We start from the raw sequence: 16,031 nt of genomic DNA, 5'->3' as shown, positions 1-16,031 counted from the left end.
TGAGAGTGTGAGAGTTAATCACCCTTGTGACTGAATGCCAGCCTCCGAATGTGCCGCCCATGCTTGTGTCACTGTGTTTTGTGGTTGTAACTTTGGGCTGTGCCTGCTGCATGCTTTTTTATATACCTGTTTATATAGTAATAATATATATTAAAAAAGATTTTTGTTTGGTTGTTTTTTAAATTCACCCACATCTTTCAATTAAGGAGGTTTGCTGATTACATTGATTTGATTCACTTGACCGTTCTTCTTTATGATGCTGATTACTGTGAGATATTGTCCAGGAAGAATGCAGAGTCATGTATTTGCGGTCTCTCTTCATCATGGACACCTTTTGAAGGCCTCTGTATCTTGTTCTTTTTTTTTCCAGAACACAGAGAATATTTTCCAAACCCTTGCCTTTCACTCCCTCCGATTACAGGTGCTAATGTCATTTTGAGTCTTAAATTACTAACTTGCTTTTTTCCCCTATTTTGGTTCTTTATGTATTTGTTTATTTGTGCTTGTGCAGTATATTAAATATATAATGATCTTTCTTTAATGAATAATACTCCGTATTTGCTTTATATATCTTTTATTTGCCAAGCTCAGTAATTCTCTTGAAGAATATGTTGCTTTATTTTGCTCCTTTTCAGTTGTTTCCTTTGCTCCATTTTTCATTATACACATACTTTCATCCAAAGATGCTTCTATGTTAAAAGTCATATGTTATTATGTATTAAAAAAAATCCCTGATTTGGTCAACTCTAAGCATGCAGCTGCAATATGTTTATAGGAATAGGAAATATGATCAAAATAACCAAAGATGTTGTTATCAGGGTAAACCTCCTTAATCTACTCAACTGCCTTCAGTAGCTGCCCCTGCCTCCTCCATGCCCCCAGCATGATTGCGGGCTTTGCCCTGTCTCCTCTTGATCTGCTCCACTTACAACCTGCCTTCACCCTCCTCAAAGACCCATCTACCCATGACCTTTGCCCTGGTGCTTATGTGGGCTGTTTGAGGTGGATGAAAGTGGACCAGTCCTGTTTATGAAGCAGCTTCGTAGTGTTTCCCTGGCTTAAACTAATGCTCCGCCTCCCTCCTATAGCTCCTCCCTGCTACTGCTACCTCAGCAACCTGTCCCTATCACCTCCTCTAGTCTAGAACAGCCAAATAATGGCCGGCAGACATTGTATCCATATCTGCTGCATCCCGCAACGCTTACCTTTTAACGAACGAGCATTTATTTACCCATAAAGAGCCTTGGTTATGAAAGGCATGCACTGTGTGCTGATGTATTGATTTCTGTCATCATTTACTTTCATATTTGTTTCTTGCAGTTTTTCATTTCTTATTGTTTGTATTACTAACAAAATATGGTCAAATATTACTGTAAAAGCAGTACTGCACGTTTGATTGCTACTATTTAAATTCATCTGTTGGGGAAAAAAGACTTTTACAGAGCTCGTCAGATTCATTGGATTCAATTTATCTCTCTTTCCGCTCTCTTTTCTGATTTCATCTCTCCTCTGCGCTGGCTTCCTCTTCCCTTCTTCATCCCGTCAGATCTGAGCGCCCCAAAGAAGTGTCGCGCACGCTTCGGGCTCGACCAGCAGAATAACTGGTGTGGCCCATGCAGGTGTGTATCTGGTGTGCCGGCAGGTGTGCTAGAGCAGGTGACAGCTGGGGAACTCTCTCATTGGTACCTCCTCCCACTTTTCTGGCTCTCTCAGCCTCGCATTCTCTCCACGCCACTTCCTCTGCCAATCAGCTTCTGCAAATCTGGGCAATGGGTTTTATTTTTCATTGCTAGGTGGGATGGAAGGGTTGTTTGTGTGGTTGTTTTTGTGTGAGTGTGTGAAAAAGGAGTTCATGTAGAACTCCTTTTTGAATTGAAACGAGGCAGGGTTAAATAAAAAAGGCGGGGTTTATTTCCCTCTGTTAAGGGGGAGGGGTGTGGCCAGGGGGTTGAGATGAGCTAGTCATGGTAAGTTTTTGGGGAGGCATGGTACCAAAGTCCAAAGCTGAATCATTTGCTCTAGCTCCGTGCCTCTTTGTGTCCAATGACGTGTGCTTTTTTTTCTTTCTTTGTTGTGTTTTATGTTCCTCTATGGATAACAGATGCAAATACCCCTAAGAAGTGTCGTGCCTTGTTCGGGCTTGACCAGCTGGGTTTATGGTGCAAACCCTGCAGGTATATTCCCAGCCCCACTCCTGGGGAGAACGTCGAAATTATGATGATGATGATTTTAAGATGACAAAAATCAACTTTTCTTCTCTTGAAACTTCTTCCATGGATTATATTTTCCTACTTCGATCTCCGAGGCCTTGTTACAGTTTATATGTTTTACAAAGACTTCTTTCTTACTTGCTTCTGTCCTTTTCTGACTGTAGAAACACTTCAGACGAATTGAAATCCTCGGGCAGAAAATGCCAAAAAAAGAATTACAAAGGCATTGTGGTTAAAATTTCAAGTCAAGCATAAACCTTTTTTTTATTTTGAGTTTTTTGTATTATTATAATTTAGTACTACTGTTTTTTTTTCTGCCCAAGGAACTAATCTGCTGTTTTGTACTGTTCTGCCCTGGTCACTTATGTTAGAACTGTGTGATGTAGCCACTTGTTTTGTGGAGGATAGGGTTGGGGTGATGCCATCTCATCCCCCCTCTCTCTTTTTTTTCCTCCCCTTCTTCTTCCTTCTCTGCTCCTCTCTTATAACCCTTTATTCAGTCCCAACCTCTTGTCTTTCTGTTCTAATACAAGCAGTCTTTGAATTGGGAATATGTTGATGGTAGGTATTTGTTTCTGCTAAGTAATACCCTTTTCTGTGTCATGCTTGTGCACTCTTTCCTTTTCACCCTTCCATCATCGTGGACATCAGATGGTGTGCTGTTGTGATACTCCACTGTCCGTTTTCTACTTGCCCAACTGTATCCCCATTCCACCAATTTCATTTATCCTTGCCAGTTTAGAAATCCATCTGATTCTCCAAAATCCACTCCCTCTAGTCTGACCTCCTTTAGGAACAACAGAAAGCTTCTCAACTTTAGAATTTATGTGAATCTGAGCGTTGGATGTTGGATGCAGGGTCCAAAGTTCACATTTGCCATACCTGCCAGTGGTGGAACTGAAAAGCAAATACTTACTTAAATACTACTAATATTTCATATTTTATATTTCAATTTCATTGAATGATTGTATAACTAAAAAGGAAATTTCTTTAATGCTAAATTTTCTTTTAGATGTTTTATATGAGTTAAATATTGTCTGAAAAAGCACAACAGTAATTCTCATCTTTAATTTGTAGACTCTTGAATCTCTTTCATTTGATTCGCTCATGAGGAAAAAAATAACCAGCGTTGTTGTTCGTACTTTATAAGTTGAAACCACGCAATATTTAGCAATTTCTTGGAGAGAAAAAAAAACGATCTTGCTAGCCAGTAACTGTTTTATTTGTATAGATGTGTGTAGCTGGAGTTGCTGAAGTTGTATTTTTTGAGGGGTAGTGCCGTTCATCAGCACCTCTTGTTATTCAGAGGAACAGCCTGTGCATTTTTTGGGCTGTGCTGAGAGAAACGCTGGTAATGGCGTCTTGATTTAGGGAGCTGTAAGGTTAAAAGACCTCACTCAGCTCTGTTTCCTGAAAGATGCATCTGGAGAAATTCCCTCGGAGCCCCATAAATCAATAAGGAACACAGTGAGATACTTAGAATCAATATGGCTCTTAAAAAATGGATATTAGCTTATTTGCCGCAGTTTGACAGGCAGTTAGCAACTTGACAGACCCAAACCGTTCCTAAATTCACAACCGACCTCCTCACAAAAGCACAGAGTAGCAGGCAGATCAAGCGAACACATCTCTGCCTCTGTTCACCTATCTTTGACCCTGAAGTGCCATGTCTCCTCTGTAATAAGTCTGTTCTGTGCGGATCCCTCCAGCTGCATGTCGCGCGTCGTGCATGCCCACCGTACACAAAGTGGGTTTAAGTGGCCGTGACAAGATTTCCGTCCTCTTTTTGTCATTTTTCTTCATCATAGTGTGTATCTTCCTCCCTGACTGTCTCTCTGTCTTTTTCGCACTTTCGTCTGAAACCAACACGCATAAGAGCAGGCAGGGGTATGACTTGAGAAACAATCCTTACCTGGCTGATATTTTAATGACGAAACCACAAAGAAGTTGCCGGTTAATTGATCCCGGTTCTCCCGCAACTCTCTAGCTCCCCGTCTTTGATTTAATTCCCTTTTATTTTGCTCTCTGTATTTGTTGCTCTTTCTTTTCTCTTTTTGGAGTTAGCCTCGGCTGCATCACTGAGCTCGCCCTTTAGGCAGGATAAAGAGAGTTTTTGGGGAGGAAGGAGGGTTGGTCAGGTCAGGTAGGGCAAGGTACACTGAGGTTTTCCCTCTCTCTCCATTTCTCTCTCTCTCAGACTCTACCCCTACCTCACGGCGTGCTGGCTTGGCGCTGGTGAGATGTGGCTGGCTGGAATGGCTGGCCGTAGGCGTAGTAGACGAGGGAGGATCCTGACCCGAGCAGAAATGCAAACATGGCACCACGACCTCTGTGCAGAGCGCTCACACACATGTCTTAGGGGCAAGCTGAGAGTAGCGCTTCCTCTCTAACCTTTTACCCCACCATCTGAACTTCCCCTGAAGGAACGCAAGGAAAAAGACAGGAAAAAAGAAGGGAGAAAGAGGAGTGTAATAATTCAAGCTGATGTGTAAACCGAATGGATCCCCTCGCGGTTTGCGAAACCGGAGTGGAGTTCTTTTGTTTGGAGTTGCGTTGCGCCGCCGAAGGAAAACAAAGAGAGATGTAGGCCTCACCTCTTTCATCATCCTCCTTCCTCATTACGTCTGTTCATCTTCCTCTCATCCTCCCACTGTCCTGTCCTCTCTGCATGTAATCGTGTGACACCGTGTGAGAGCGAGACGTGTCTGACCCTAATCTTGTCCAGCTCTAGCGTCCATTTTCATGCAGAGTCTGAAAGTGGGTCCACCAAAAGTTGCTAATGAGATCAGCATGGGTGTCCCGAATTTAAGATATGTGCATTTAAATGGACGTTATGGCTCTGTGTGGTTCACTCTAAGGTTCAAACAGAGAACTTCAATGTGTCCCCTCTTTTTTTTTCTTTTTTTTTTAGGAGAAAAAAGAAGTGCATTCGCTACATTCAAGGTGAAGGCAGCTGTGCCAGTCCTCCTTCTTCGGACGGAAGCTTACTAGAGTCCCCCCCATCCTCCCCCTCCATTGTCTCTCCCTCCCCGTCCTCGAAAGAGTCCAAACCACAGACTGAACAAATGCAACCTCTCTCACTGACTATGAAACCGCCCCCCCTGCTCTCGTCGTCCCAACACCAACACCTCTCCATGGCTCCACCCTTAGCTTTGTTGGACAACTCCGGGGCGGGCAAAACGTCCGGCTCGGCACACAACGGCTCCTTGGACCCCTCAGACGTGTCGTCGTCCCGACCCACAGGCTCCGCCTCCTCCAGGCCTACATCGGCGTGTCATTCCCACTCTCTGCTGCCCAGCTCCGCCACAACGCAACCCCTTTCACTTGTAACCAAGTCGATAGACTAGCTTCGTTGTTTTTTTAAACCAGCTTTCTCTGTCTGTCTCTCCGTCTGTCACGCGTCTTGTCTTTTTTCATTCTGTGTTCTGATTCTCTTGTTTTTTCTGTGCGATATGGCTTTGAAAATTTCGTTAATTCTTTATCAAAGTTCATTGGTCAATATTTGACCTGTCATTATCTAAAAAAAAAATGAAATTATTATGATTAAATATTGATAATTAAATACACTTAAGTTGTAGAGTATAGCTTTGTGAATCTGCCAAATTTTTTTATAAATTTTTTTGGGGTTGTTTTTGTTCAATTGTTTTGCTTTTTTTCAGCTGTACAACAGAAAAATACATAATTGTTATGTTGACATGTTTAAAGACAGATATACAAAGTAGGTGAGGAGTTTTGGGGGGGGGGGGTGTTTTTTTTTTTGGGATATTCAATACAAACTGTCACAATGCTAGGACCAGTAGTATTTATTGCTTTAGAGATTGCTTGTCGTATCCAGTATGTTGTCCCTTTTTGAAATCTTTTCATTTTCTTAATACATTGTATAAATATTCTTTTTCTTAACGTAAGCAACTTATATATATATATATATATATATATATAAATTATCCATTTTTACAAGGAGGTTTTGAAATTTCAAATGTTTTATTGTTTTGACATGAATTTTATTTTTATTTTTTTGTTATTTTCTTGAAAACCAGGATTCCACCTAAACTACAGTGTAGATTCTCCAAAAAAATAAAAACGCAAAAAAAAGTAAAACTAAACAACAAACAGACGTATGCACAACTTAATTTCTAGAAACATATCTATAAGCCATTTTACAATAGGTGAAAAGGAAACTTGAAATGGGGACAGTGGGTGCCATGTCTTCAGTAGTCGAATTTCGTCTCAAGCCCTTCTTTTCTATTGCACAGTCTCATCTCCGCCGGACTGTAGAATCGTGTACAGATTTTTTCCCGTGCCAAAATTTTTGATAATTTCCTCTCCACCTCTTTTGACGCTGTAGGTTCTTTCGTTGTCCAATGTGTTTTTTCTTTTTCAACCATAATTTGCTGTGACGTTACATAGATTGCTATGTATGTAGTATAAATGTTGCTATAACAAATGTGTTTGGTAGCAGATTGTCAAATAATACAATTTAAACTTAATAAAAGACGGACGTCATACTGTATAAACCCTCAAGGGCCAAATTATGTATATTAGGAGGTTCATAAAAAACTATTAAATACTACAAAAAACACAAACTGCCACTTTTAAGTACACTACTACATATAGGTAGATAGAAAAAATAGGCATGTTGATGTTGCAAGAAGCTGTAAAAAAGCTACAAGAGAATCATTCATTCGGTGCCATTGTAGTTGACATGACGCAACTGTAACCCGTCGATTACTTCTCTGGTTTATTAAGATGCTAATGATGAATAGTTTGAATGTTTCCTTAACAGCTGTGATGTTCCTGTTCTCTTTTATGCTCTTATATGTTTCTTTTGGTTTGTTTTTATTTCTTTCTTTCTTTTTTTCTTTTCTTTTTGTTTTCCGTTTTGTTTTCCATTATTTGAAATGGTTCCCAAAAACCACGTTTTGTAATGAATAAATGTTAATGCTGTACAGTCTCTGTAGCATGCAGTTCTGTATTAATAAAAGCGAGTTAGTATGTGAACTTGCCTTCTGTCGTCTTCTGCCCTTCATTTGAGTAAAATTGGCTGAATATATATATATATATATATACACCAATATTTTAAATTATATTTTTCTTTAAATTTATAAAAAGTCTAATTAAAAATATTTAGATACTAATTTGTTTCGGTCACTAATTCATTTTATTTACATACTACATTTTAAATATTACAATATGTCATGTGGTATTACCATAACATCTAAGCCTAAACAACTGTTTAAATAATCTATAATATTTGTCAAAACCATAATATATGGTTGTTATTATGAAATGAAACTGTGCCAGATCAACCTGAAGTTAGAAGATCCTTACGTTAAGCTGTCTACAGCTGGTTTCACTCGGGATGGAATTCAGCATAAAGCCCATGCCAATATCTGTTACTTTAACTAGCCGGAGTAAATCAGTCATTTGCTTGTGGCTTTAGAAGTAATCAGAACTAGTATATTATATTTTTTATTAAAAAAGAAAAAATGAAGACCTCTAGAGGAATGTTACATGTTCTTGCACATTATTTTCTTTGATTTGACAAATCAAAAAAAGACACGGTCCAGTTGTTACACAGCAGTAGTTAGAGATGCTAGATGTCATGTTTTTTGAAACAGAGCAAGCAGACATGAGCCGCTGATATATTCTATACAAAACATCCAGACCTTGTTGCCTATTAAACACACATTGCTATTTTCTGATGTAACTGCAGTATTTTGCTACTCATATGTCTGTTAGAAGAAAAGTTGTGTCTTGATAAGGATCATTTAGCCAATAATTCAAGTCCATATGCTGCTTTATGTTTAGGTCGCTATTGCGTCTCAAACCCAAACATTGCCTGTTCAGTCCATAAAAACGATGTTTCATTTTTTTCTCTTCGAGGACAGTCTGAATCGTCTCGGTCTGAATGGATGTAAACAAACTTAAGACATCAGTCGTTTCAGACCATTATTCAACAATACTGTTCAAAGCCTCTACAAAGCTTCGCCTTACAAGAATAGCAACAGTCCTTCAGCATTGTTCCCAAAGAATGTCAAAAGATCAACTGAACAGTCTCTGTGTGCTTAACCACCATGCTAAGGGAAATACGAGTGCATGTAAAATATAGTTCAAAAAGATTTGTATTACTTTCATTGTAGATTTTCATAAAAAAATACATTTAAATGTGTGCATCTATATATAAACAAAATGCAGCTATTGCTTGTGAAGCCTACAAATTTAAAATAATTTTTCTAGCATCAAGTACAAGAGTATACATGAAGGCCAAGGATGGAGGAGACAATAATTTATTTATTTATTTTTGTGAAATGGCTTGTTTGGCCTTTTTATACCAACGGAAAAATATGAGGTTACACTTTGCTAATCGTTCAGTTATTTGGGCACCTTTTTTAAAAAAATTTTTTATAGAATATTCAAGAGGTAAATCCCTCAGAATTATTCATGTTTTTGTATCCATATTTTATACGCAGTTGTATTTCGGTGCAACTTTTAGAAATATTTTGTTGTGTAGTGTCAGCTGCCACTAATTAATATTTGGTATAGTCATGAGACACATATCTATTTATCTCAATCTGTTTTATTGTGATAGGAATAACACTTTATTTATATACCCATGGATTTGGAAATTCACATTGTGGTTTGTGGACTTTTCATAGTGTATCATTAAGAACTGATCTATTTAAATTATGCATGTTTATTTAGACAAAACCCCAACGTTACATTGTGGGTTTATCAAAATGCTGGGTTCTTGCTCATCCAAACATGAATTCACACAGACACTTTATTTGGGCTGTGTTTAGTTTTCCAGCACAGTCCCTAGCCACTTTCTTTTTAAGCACACTTCCTCTGAAAATAGTCATTCTGTCTGTCCAAGGCTGATAAAGAAGGCTTTTATTGCTAAAAGATGCACTCAGGGTGGGTCCATTTACCAAACTACCAAATCTAAAGTAATTACAGTCTGCTTTAGTACACAACTCCACTATATGTGGTTGTGCTGAAGTGCCATGTGATGTTGTATGTTAGGATTCCCTCTTAACCTTGGAAGGACCATCAGTTCACCTTTTGATTCCATTATTACAATTTTCATTCACTTCATAGGCACTCTTCGAGTGTTATATATTTTCTCTAAATTAGATGCTGTATTCTTCTCCTTTATCCCAGTGAATGACAGCGATCTGTTGAAGATCTGTCTGAGAGGATGTCAAGCAGATGGCTTGTTATTACTTATTGCTTAGAGACCAAAGAGGTCACATAGGTTTTGGACGGATATATTTAGTGTTGTTAATGTTCTCAGAAACCTTGTTATCGTATGTATAACAAGAGTATTTTACCAATAAATATTTTATTTACATGTATACAAATGTTGCAACTGTTGGCAACTGACATGTATACTTAATTATTATTATTATTATTACTAGTTTTTCTTTCTAGACATTTTCTGGACTTGTCCAGTTAAGTCTGGACTTATTAAGTTAAGTCAAAATTTAAGATAAAAAAATACTTTTCAAAATATCTAATTTTAGTTATTTCAGATATCCAATTTCAAATATTAATTTATACGTGTTTAAGCAATCGTTAACTCAACAATGAAATTGATTACTGTCATTGTTTTCTGCCCCTCTTGTTGTTTACATTGAATTCTTTTTTTGGACAACAGACGTGATTTTAAAAAACAGATCACAAAAGATTTGAAAAAATTATTTCAGTGTCAATTTATAATTTGTATATATTTTTAATTAAGGAATAATTAAAAAAAAAAAAATTCTGCCATTGTTTACATGTTGATTTTTTTTCTGGACAACAGGCATGATTTTAAAAAATACATTTCAAAATATCAAATTTCAGAAATGGCATCACAATTTCCAATGTCAATTTATGATTTTCATGTAGTGTTTATTTAAGGAATAGTTAACTGAACAATTACATTTCTGTCATTATTTAATATTGCTTACATTTTGTATGTTGTATTTTTTTTTTTAGACAACAGACATTATTTAAAAAAAAAAATTCAACATATCTAAATTTCAGATACAATGTGGCATCACATGAAAGATTTAAAAAATATTTCTCAAATATTCAGTGTCAATTTATGATTTTCATATAGTGTTTAATTAAGGCATACTTAATTCAACAATTACATTTCTGTTTTTGTTTAATATTGTTTACATTTTTATGGATAACAAATGTGATTAAAAAAAACATTTTAAAATATCTAATTTCAGATATAGCATCAAAGATTTGAAAACATTTCTCAAATATTCAGTGTCAACTTATGATTTTCATATAGTGTTTAATAAAGGAATAGTTTAACCAACTAAATTAATTTACATTTCTACCATCGTTTAATGTTGTTTTCGTTTGTTATGTTGAATTTTTCTGGACAACAGACGTAGTGACGGTGAACTGCTGTTGTATGGACAAAAGTGATTTCACTGATGCAAAAAAGTCACACTGATTTGAAACCACATAAGCGTGAGTAGACTGAATACAATTTTCTTTAATTAGCCAGTTGATACTAATTATTATTTGTGACCCTAGACCACAAAACCAGTCTTAAGTCGCTGGGGTATATTTGTAGCAATAGCCAAAAATACATTGTATGGGTCAAAATTATTGATTTTTCTTTTATGCTAAAAATCATTAGGATATTAAGTAAAGATCATGTTCCATGAAGATATTTTTGTAAATTTCCTACTGTAAATATATCAAAACTTAATTTTTGATTAGTAATATGCATTGCTAAGAACTTAATTTGGACAACTTTAAAGGTGATTTTCTCAGTATTTTGATTTTTTTGCACCCTCAGATTCCAGATTTTCAAATAGTTGTATCTCGACCAAATATTATCCTATCCTAACAAACCATCCATCAATGGAAAGCATATTTATCCAGCTTTCAGATGATGTATAAATCTCAATTTCGAAAAATTGACCCTTATGACTGGTTTTGTGGTCCAGGGTCACATTTGTGTTTGGGGTCTGTATTGTATATTGTTGTAGGCTCTGATGTGCTATCACTAAGCCACATTACCTTACTCCTAATGTAAGTTTGCATGCCCTTTGTAGATGTAGCCTGTGATGAACATGCCAAGCATGTAATATTTATTATAAGAAACAACCTCATGCTCCTAATGCTTCATCAATTCTGATGGTTAGTTGTCAGTGTAAACAGATACCATACAATAGTAGAGAAAAGACAGCAGTGTATATTTTGTGGCATGAGAAATGGGAATGATGTTATGGAGTGGTCTGCTGCTCTCCTCTGTGGCAGGTATGACATGGACATGTTGGTTAATAAATCATGACCAGGTCAAGGGGGAAGTAGATCAAGCGCAGGAGAGAGGAAAAAAGGGGGAAATGAAAAGGAGAGAAATAGGAAGAGGTGATCATAATGAGTGGCTTCCTACTGTCACTTCATCCGGTTGTCGCCTCAAGCTGTCAGTACTTCCTGGGAGACTCGATACTTTTTAAGCTCGGGAAAAAAAAAAAAAAACTTGAGTGTATATGCATGTTTGAGAGAGGAGACAGAGACAGGGCCGGAATCCCACAGAGGCACGGTGTACCTTGGTAATGAGATGAGTGTTGCTGGTGGCCCGAATCTGCTGGATGACAGGACAGCTTTGGGTGGAGGAACAGATGAGAAATGAACTGACAGTAGAATGGTAATTCTGAGCTGAGGGGCTTGTGATGGCGCCTTCACTGCTGCCGTGATTATGCGTCACACTTTACAATCAAATGCAAAACATCACATGGAGGGAAATGCGCAGGAATATAAAATGAGTTTCAACTTCAGGCTTCAATATTACACACCTCAGGCACTTATTACAACAAATATATGCATTTCATATTTATATTGATTAGGTGCCGGAATTGTGTCTCGCTCCATAAATGGCATCATTTTGAGATCATTGTCTCATTCCAAACCATAGACTGTAAAAAAAGATGGACGACGCGTCTCCTATTCCTTCCGCTATAGAAAAGTGAAGCCAAAGCATCTCAGTATGGCCGCTGCCATCTTGAGTAAATGACTCCATTTGGAGCCCGAGTCTGCGCAGTAGAGATTCGTTTGGAGCCAGAGTCTGCGCAGTAGTGTCGTGAGGTGGAGCTGCGGTATCAAACTCCCGCCTAAACTCCCGCAGACCCAATCAATCATAACTACACGCCCCGTTTTTATAGCATCAACTTACTAGCTAAAATCAAACTTATCACAAAAACGAACAATTGAACATATATCAGCGTGATAACAACTACCTTAAATGACCAAAACCATCTTTCGGAAAATTGTATTGGAAGCGTAATTAATTCTTTTATTTTGACTCAAGTCCCATTCGTTTACATGGAGAGGGCGGGGTTTATGACCTGTACTGCAGCCAGCCACCAGGGGGCGATCAAAGAGCCCGCAGCTTCACTTTTTAGGACGTGTGAGGCACACCCGTTCCAAACCTGTATGACTTTGTTCTGTGGAACACAAAAGAGGATGCTTTGAAGAATGTTCACGCTGCTTGGTGACCAGGGGTTGACCCAAAACTAGACAAAAATTTGCATGAAAACATCATAACACTAGTCCTTATGACTTGTGCACTGTATTCCAAGTCTTCTGATGCCAAGTGATAGCTTTTTTTAGGTCATTTTATAGGCCTACTGAAAATATTGCTTGAAAGCCATAATCACCCTTTACTTTCATTGTATGAAAAGTAGCAGTTTGGACTTTCTGCTATAAATAGGGCTGGGTGATATGGCCAAAAATAAAAAGTGTTTTTTTTGTTTTGTTTTTTTACATATAATTTAATATTGATATTTATCACTTATATTACAATATGTGTTTTATACCATTAAAAGCGGAAGGAAATGCATTCCACATGTCTGTGATTAAATGTGAATATAACTTATTTATTCACTTGTAAGTAAAATTTATTTGCTAGTAAGTAAACTGCACAAATTAATTTAGGACCCTATAAAATATATATTTTTTTTTTTTCCAAATTCTGTTTAATATTTTGTATTTTGAGGATTCTGTATTTTATGATTTAAATGCAAAAATGCTGTCTAATAAAGTCAATTCATAAAACAGTTTAATCGTTTTTTTTGTCAAATAAGGTGCAAACCCTAGCTATAAATGTCTCTTTTTGTCATTCCACAGAACAAAATAAGTCATTCAGGTTTAAAAAAAAAAAAATAAAATCAAAGTTTTATTTTTTTGGAGAACTATCCCTTTAAGAGATAAACTTCAGGTATCTAATCATATAAATATGAAATGCATAACATAATTTTCATTTTTTAATGAACTATTCCATTAAAAGTTTTATTTGACCATTCATTGCTTATGCTTAAATGCCTTATATGCCAACGTTAATTTTCAAAGACATGCTTTTGGTTCAATACAAAAATTTGAAGATATCGCAGGAGTAGAAGGGCAATTTTTAAGCATATTTCATAAATTAATTTAACAAACCCTATTTAACTGGCAGCATTCCTCTCATTTTCACTGAGATTGCAAGATGGCGGTCCGCTCTAACGTGACTGAAACTCTGCGACAGAAGGTTGCCCAGATAAAGGATGACCCTTTCAGCCATTGCAAGAGAAGCTGGTCATTCTAAATCTGTGATTTCTAGAATATTGCGGCTTTACAATGACACTAATTCATTCAAGTCCCCCACAAAGGCTGGTCGTCCACGTAAGACAAATGTACGAGAAGACAGGACAATGCAGAGACTCTCAATATATATATATATATAATGAATAACAATAGAAAATATATAATATATAGTTACAGATACAATCAATCATTGAAATAAAAGTGCTAAAGTAAACTAGCGTGAGGTATAGGAGCAATAAAGTGCTACTTTGATAGTTAGAGGAAGGGGAGTCAGGCGTATAGGAGGGGGCATGTGTTGCTTGATACGCTGGGAGTTTTTGAAAGGGATGTGAGTGTGTGACTGCAGTGGCCCGGCTGCAGTCCTAATGATGGCAGTATGTTGAGAGCTAGGAGTCAGGCGTATAGGAGGGGGCATGTGTTGCTTGATACGCTGGGAGTTTTTGAAAGGGATGTGAGTGTGTGACTGCAGTGGCCCGGCTGCAGTCCTAATGATGGCAGTATGTTGTGAGCTAACTACCCTCACTGTGCTACGAGCCCTCGGGCTAATGCCACATCTCTCCGTCAAGGCCTTCCTTCATCCTGATTTACTCAACCTTTCCAAAGACACACACATATGACAAATAATTCATATTATGTTGAGCTGAAAGTCTGCAATAGAGCCTCATTAGACAGGTTTCGTAGAGGAGTGACATTCTTGGCTTCCGCTGCTTGGTCAGGGTTTTTAAAGTGGGGACTTTAAAAAAAAAAAATCAAATATATAAATAAATGGTAAACAGCAGTTTCTCTTTTCCACTATAGGGAATAGCCGATTTGATTCCAAGGTTGTACGATGACATCTGAAGCGCCTCATTGTGGAGCCCTGATGTCATGCTGAGGTAAGTCCCACCAACTTGATTTGAGTGAATGGAGTCTAAAGATGGATGAAGCCCAGTGTCCCAGCTGAAGATTGTTTGGGAGAAATTTTATGAATTATGCGAAAAAGCCACCATGGCAGTTTTCTTAACAGCGAAAAGAAATGATGCAATCTAGGTATAACATTACATTCCACCGTGAAACAAAAGCATGTAGACATCATAATGTTGATAATGCACCAATTTCATTTTTAGCCCAATCACCATTCACTGAAAATGACTTGAAAAGATTTCTTGGACAAGTTGAAATGTTATTCGACACTTCCAAGAGTGTCCCTCATGCATCATTTGCTTGATAGGTTTGTTTGGCGTAATGAAGATACTGTCACTTGAATCCTAAACGTACATACTGAGTTTGATCTCTCACTTAGTCCGGATTGATTTTTATCTTAGCACCATGGTCCAGTGCCTTGCTTCAATTGAAGAGGCGAAAATTAGGCTCTTTGATTTTATCTGCAAAATTAAAGAAGATAGAGATAGGGGGGGTACCGGTGCTCTGGGTCGAGAGAGAGTACGGCCGCCTCTCTTTGATGTGTTACTCATTTATCTGTGTGTCAACAAAGAGTGAAACGGAGGAATTGTGAGAGTTTGGAGAATGGCAATCATGCATTTCAAACCTGCTCAGCTTAGAGCAAGCCCACCAGGCATGTGGCTAGGTGATTTCTGTCCTGCGGGCAAGAAGAGGGATTTTACAACTAGTTTGACTTTTTCAGGGCATGCAGAAAGAAAGGTAGAAAAGTTTTTAGAGGGGAAGAAACTGAGGGCTTGTGCACATCTTCCGACTGTCGAGTTGCTTGTGTTTGCTTCACATAATGAAATATGTGCTTACCTGAGAGCTTTAACCACAGGTTAATTTTGTTCAGGGACTTATAGTATAAGCACAGCCACCAAGATGCTTTCCTATACAGCCAGACTTTCCAGAATAGTATGTTCTGTTTTTCCTTAAAAAAAATGTATGTACTCATAAAATTGTATGTAATGAACCCCATATGGACAAAAGGTTAAGACTAAGTATCATTTAAGGTCATACATTTCCTGCCAGGTGGTAGCTAGGATTAAAACAAACAGAACTGAAAAAAATATATTTGAAACAAAATCATTATAGAAACAATACACAAGTAAACAAATCTTATTTTTAAATCTATGCCCATGGGACCATCACCTAATACATTTGAATATAATTTTCTATTATATTGACAAATTGATGACATCAGTATAAGAATCAATATTTTTTTCCCCCCACAATTGTCGTGGCATTTATTGTGTAATATTGTCTTATGCTCTTTTTTAAAACAAAAGAGTGAACTTTTTGTTT

The 16,031-nt window shown here is 37.4% G+C and overlaps 1 protein-coding gene across 1 annotated transcript in view; it reads left to right on the top strand.

Annotated features, from left to right (window-relative positions):
• LOC107684123 (transcription factor 7-like 2) overlaps positions 1–5,933 on the top strand; it is a 100,181-nt gene extending 94,248 nt beyond the window's left edge. Inside the window, exons 11-13 of the mRNA XM_016480335.1 lie at positions 184–421; positions 1,547–1,619; positions 5,122–5,933. Of these exons, the coding sequence (XP_016335821.1) occupies positions 184–421; positions 1,547–1,619; positions 5,122–5,557 (747 nt within the window). The 3' untranslated portion in view covers positions 5,558–5,933. The remainder of the gene's footprint in view (positions 1–183; positions 422–1,546; positions 1,620–5,121) is intronic.
• Positions 5,934–16,031: the final 10,098 nt, after the last annotated feature.

The sequence above is a fragment of the Sinocyclocheilus anshuiensis genome, unplaced genomic scaffold, assembly GCF_001515605.1.
Source record: "Sinocyclocheilus anshuiensis isolate Anshui unplaced genomic scaffold, SAMN03320099.WGS_v1.1 scaffold553, whole genome shotgun sequence".
Lineage (NCBI taxonomy): Eukaryota > Metazoa > Chordata > Actinopteri > Cypriniformes > Cyprinidae > Sinocyclocheilus > Sinocyclocheilus anshuiensis.
The sequence above is the reverse complement of the archived record's forward strand: the minus strand, read 5'-3'. Positions and strand labels throughout refer to the sequence as shown.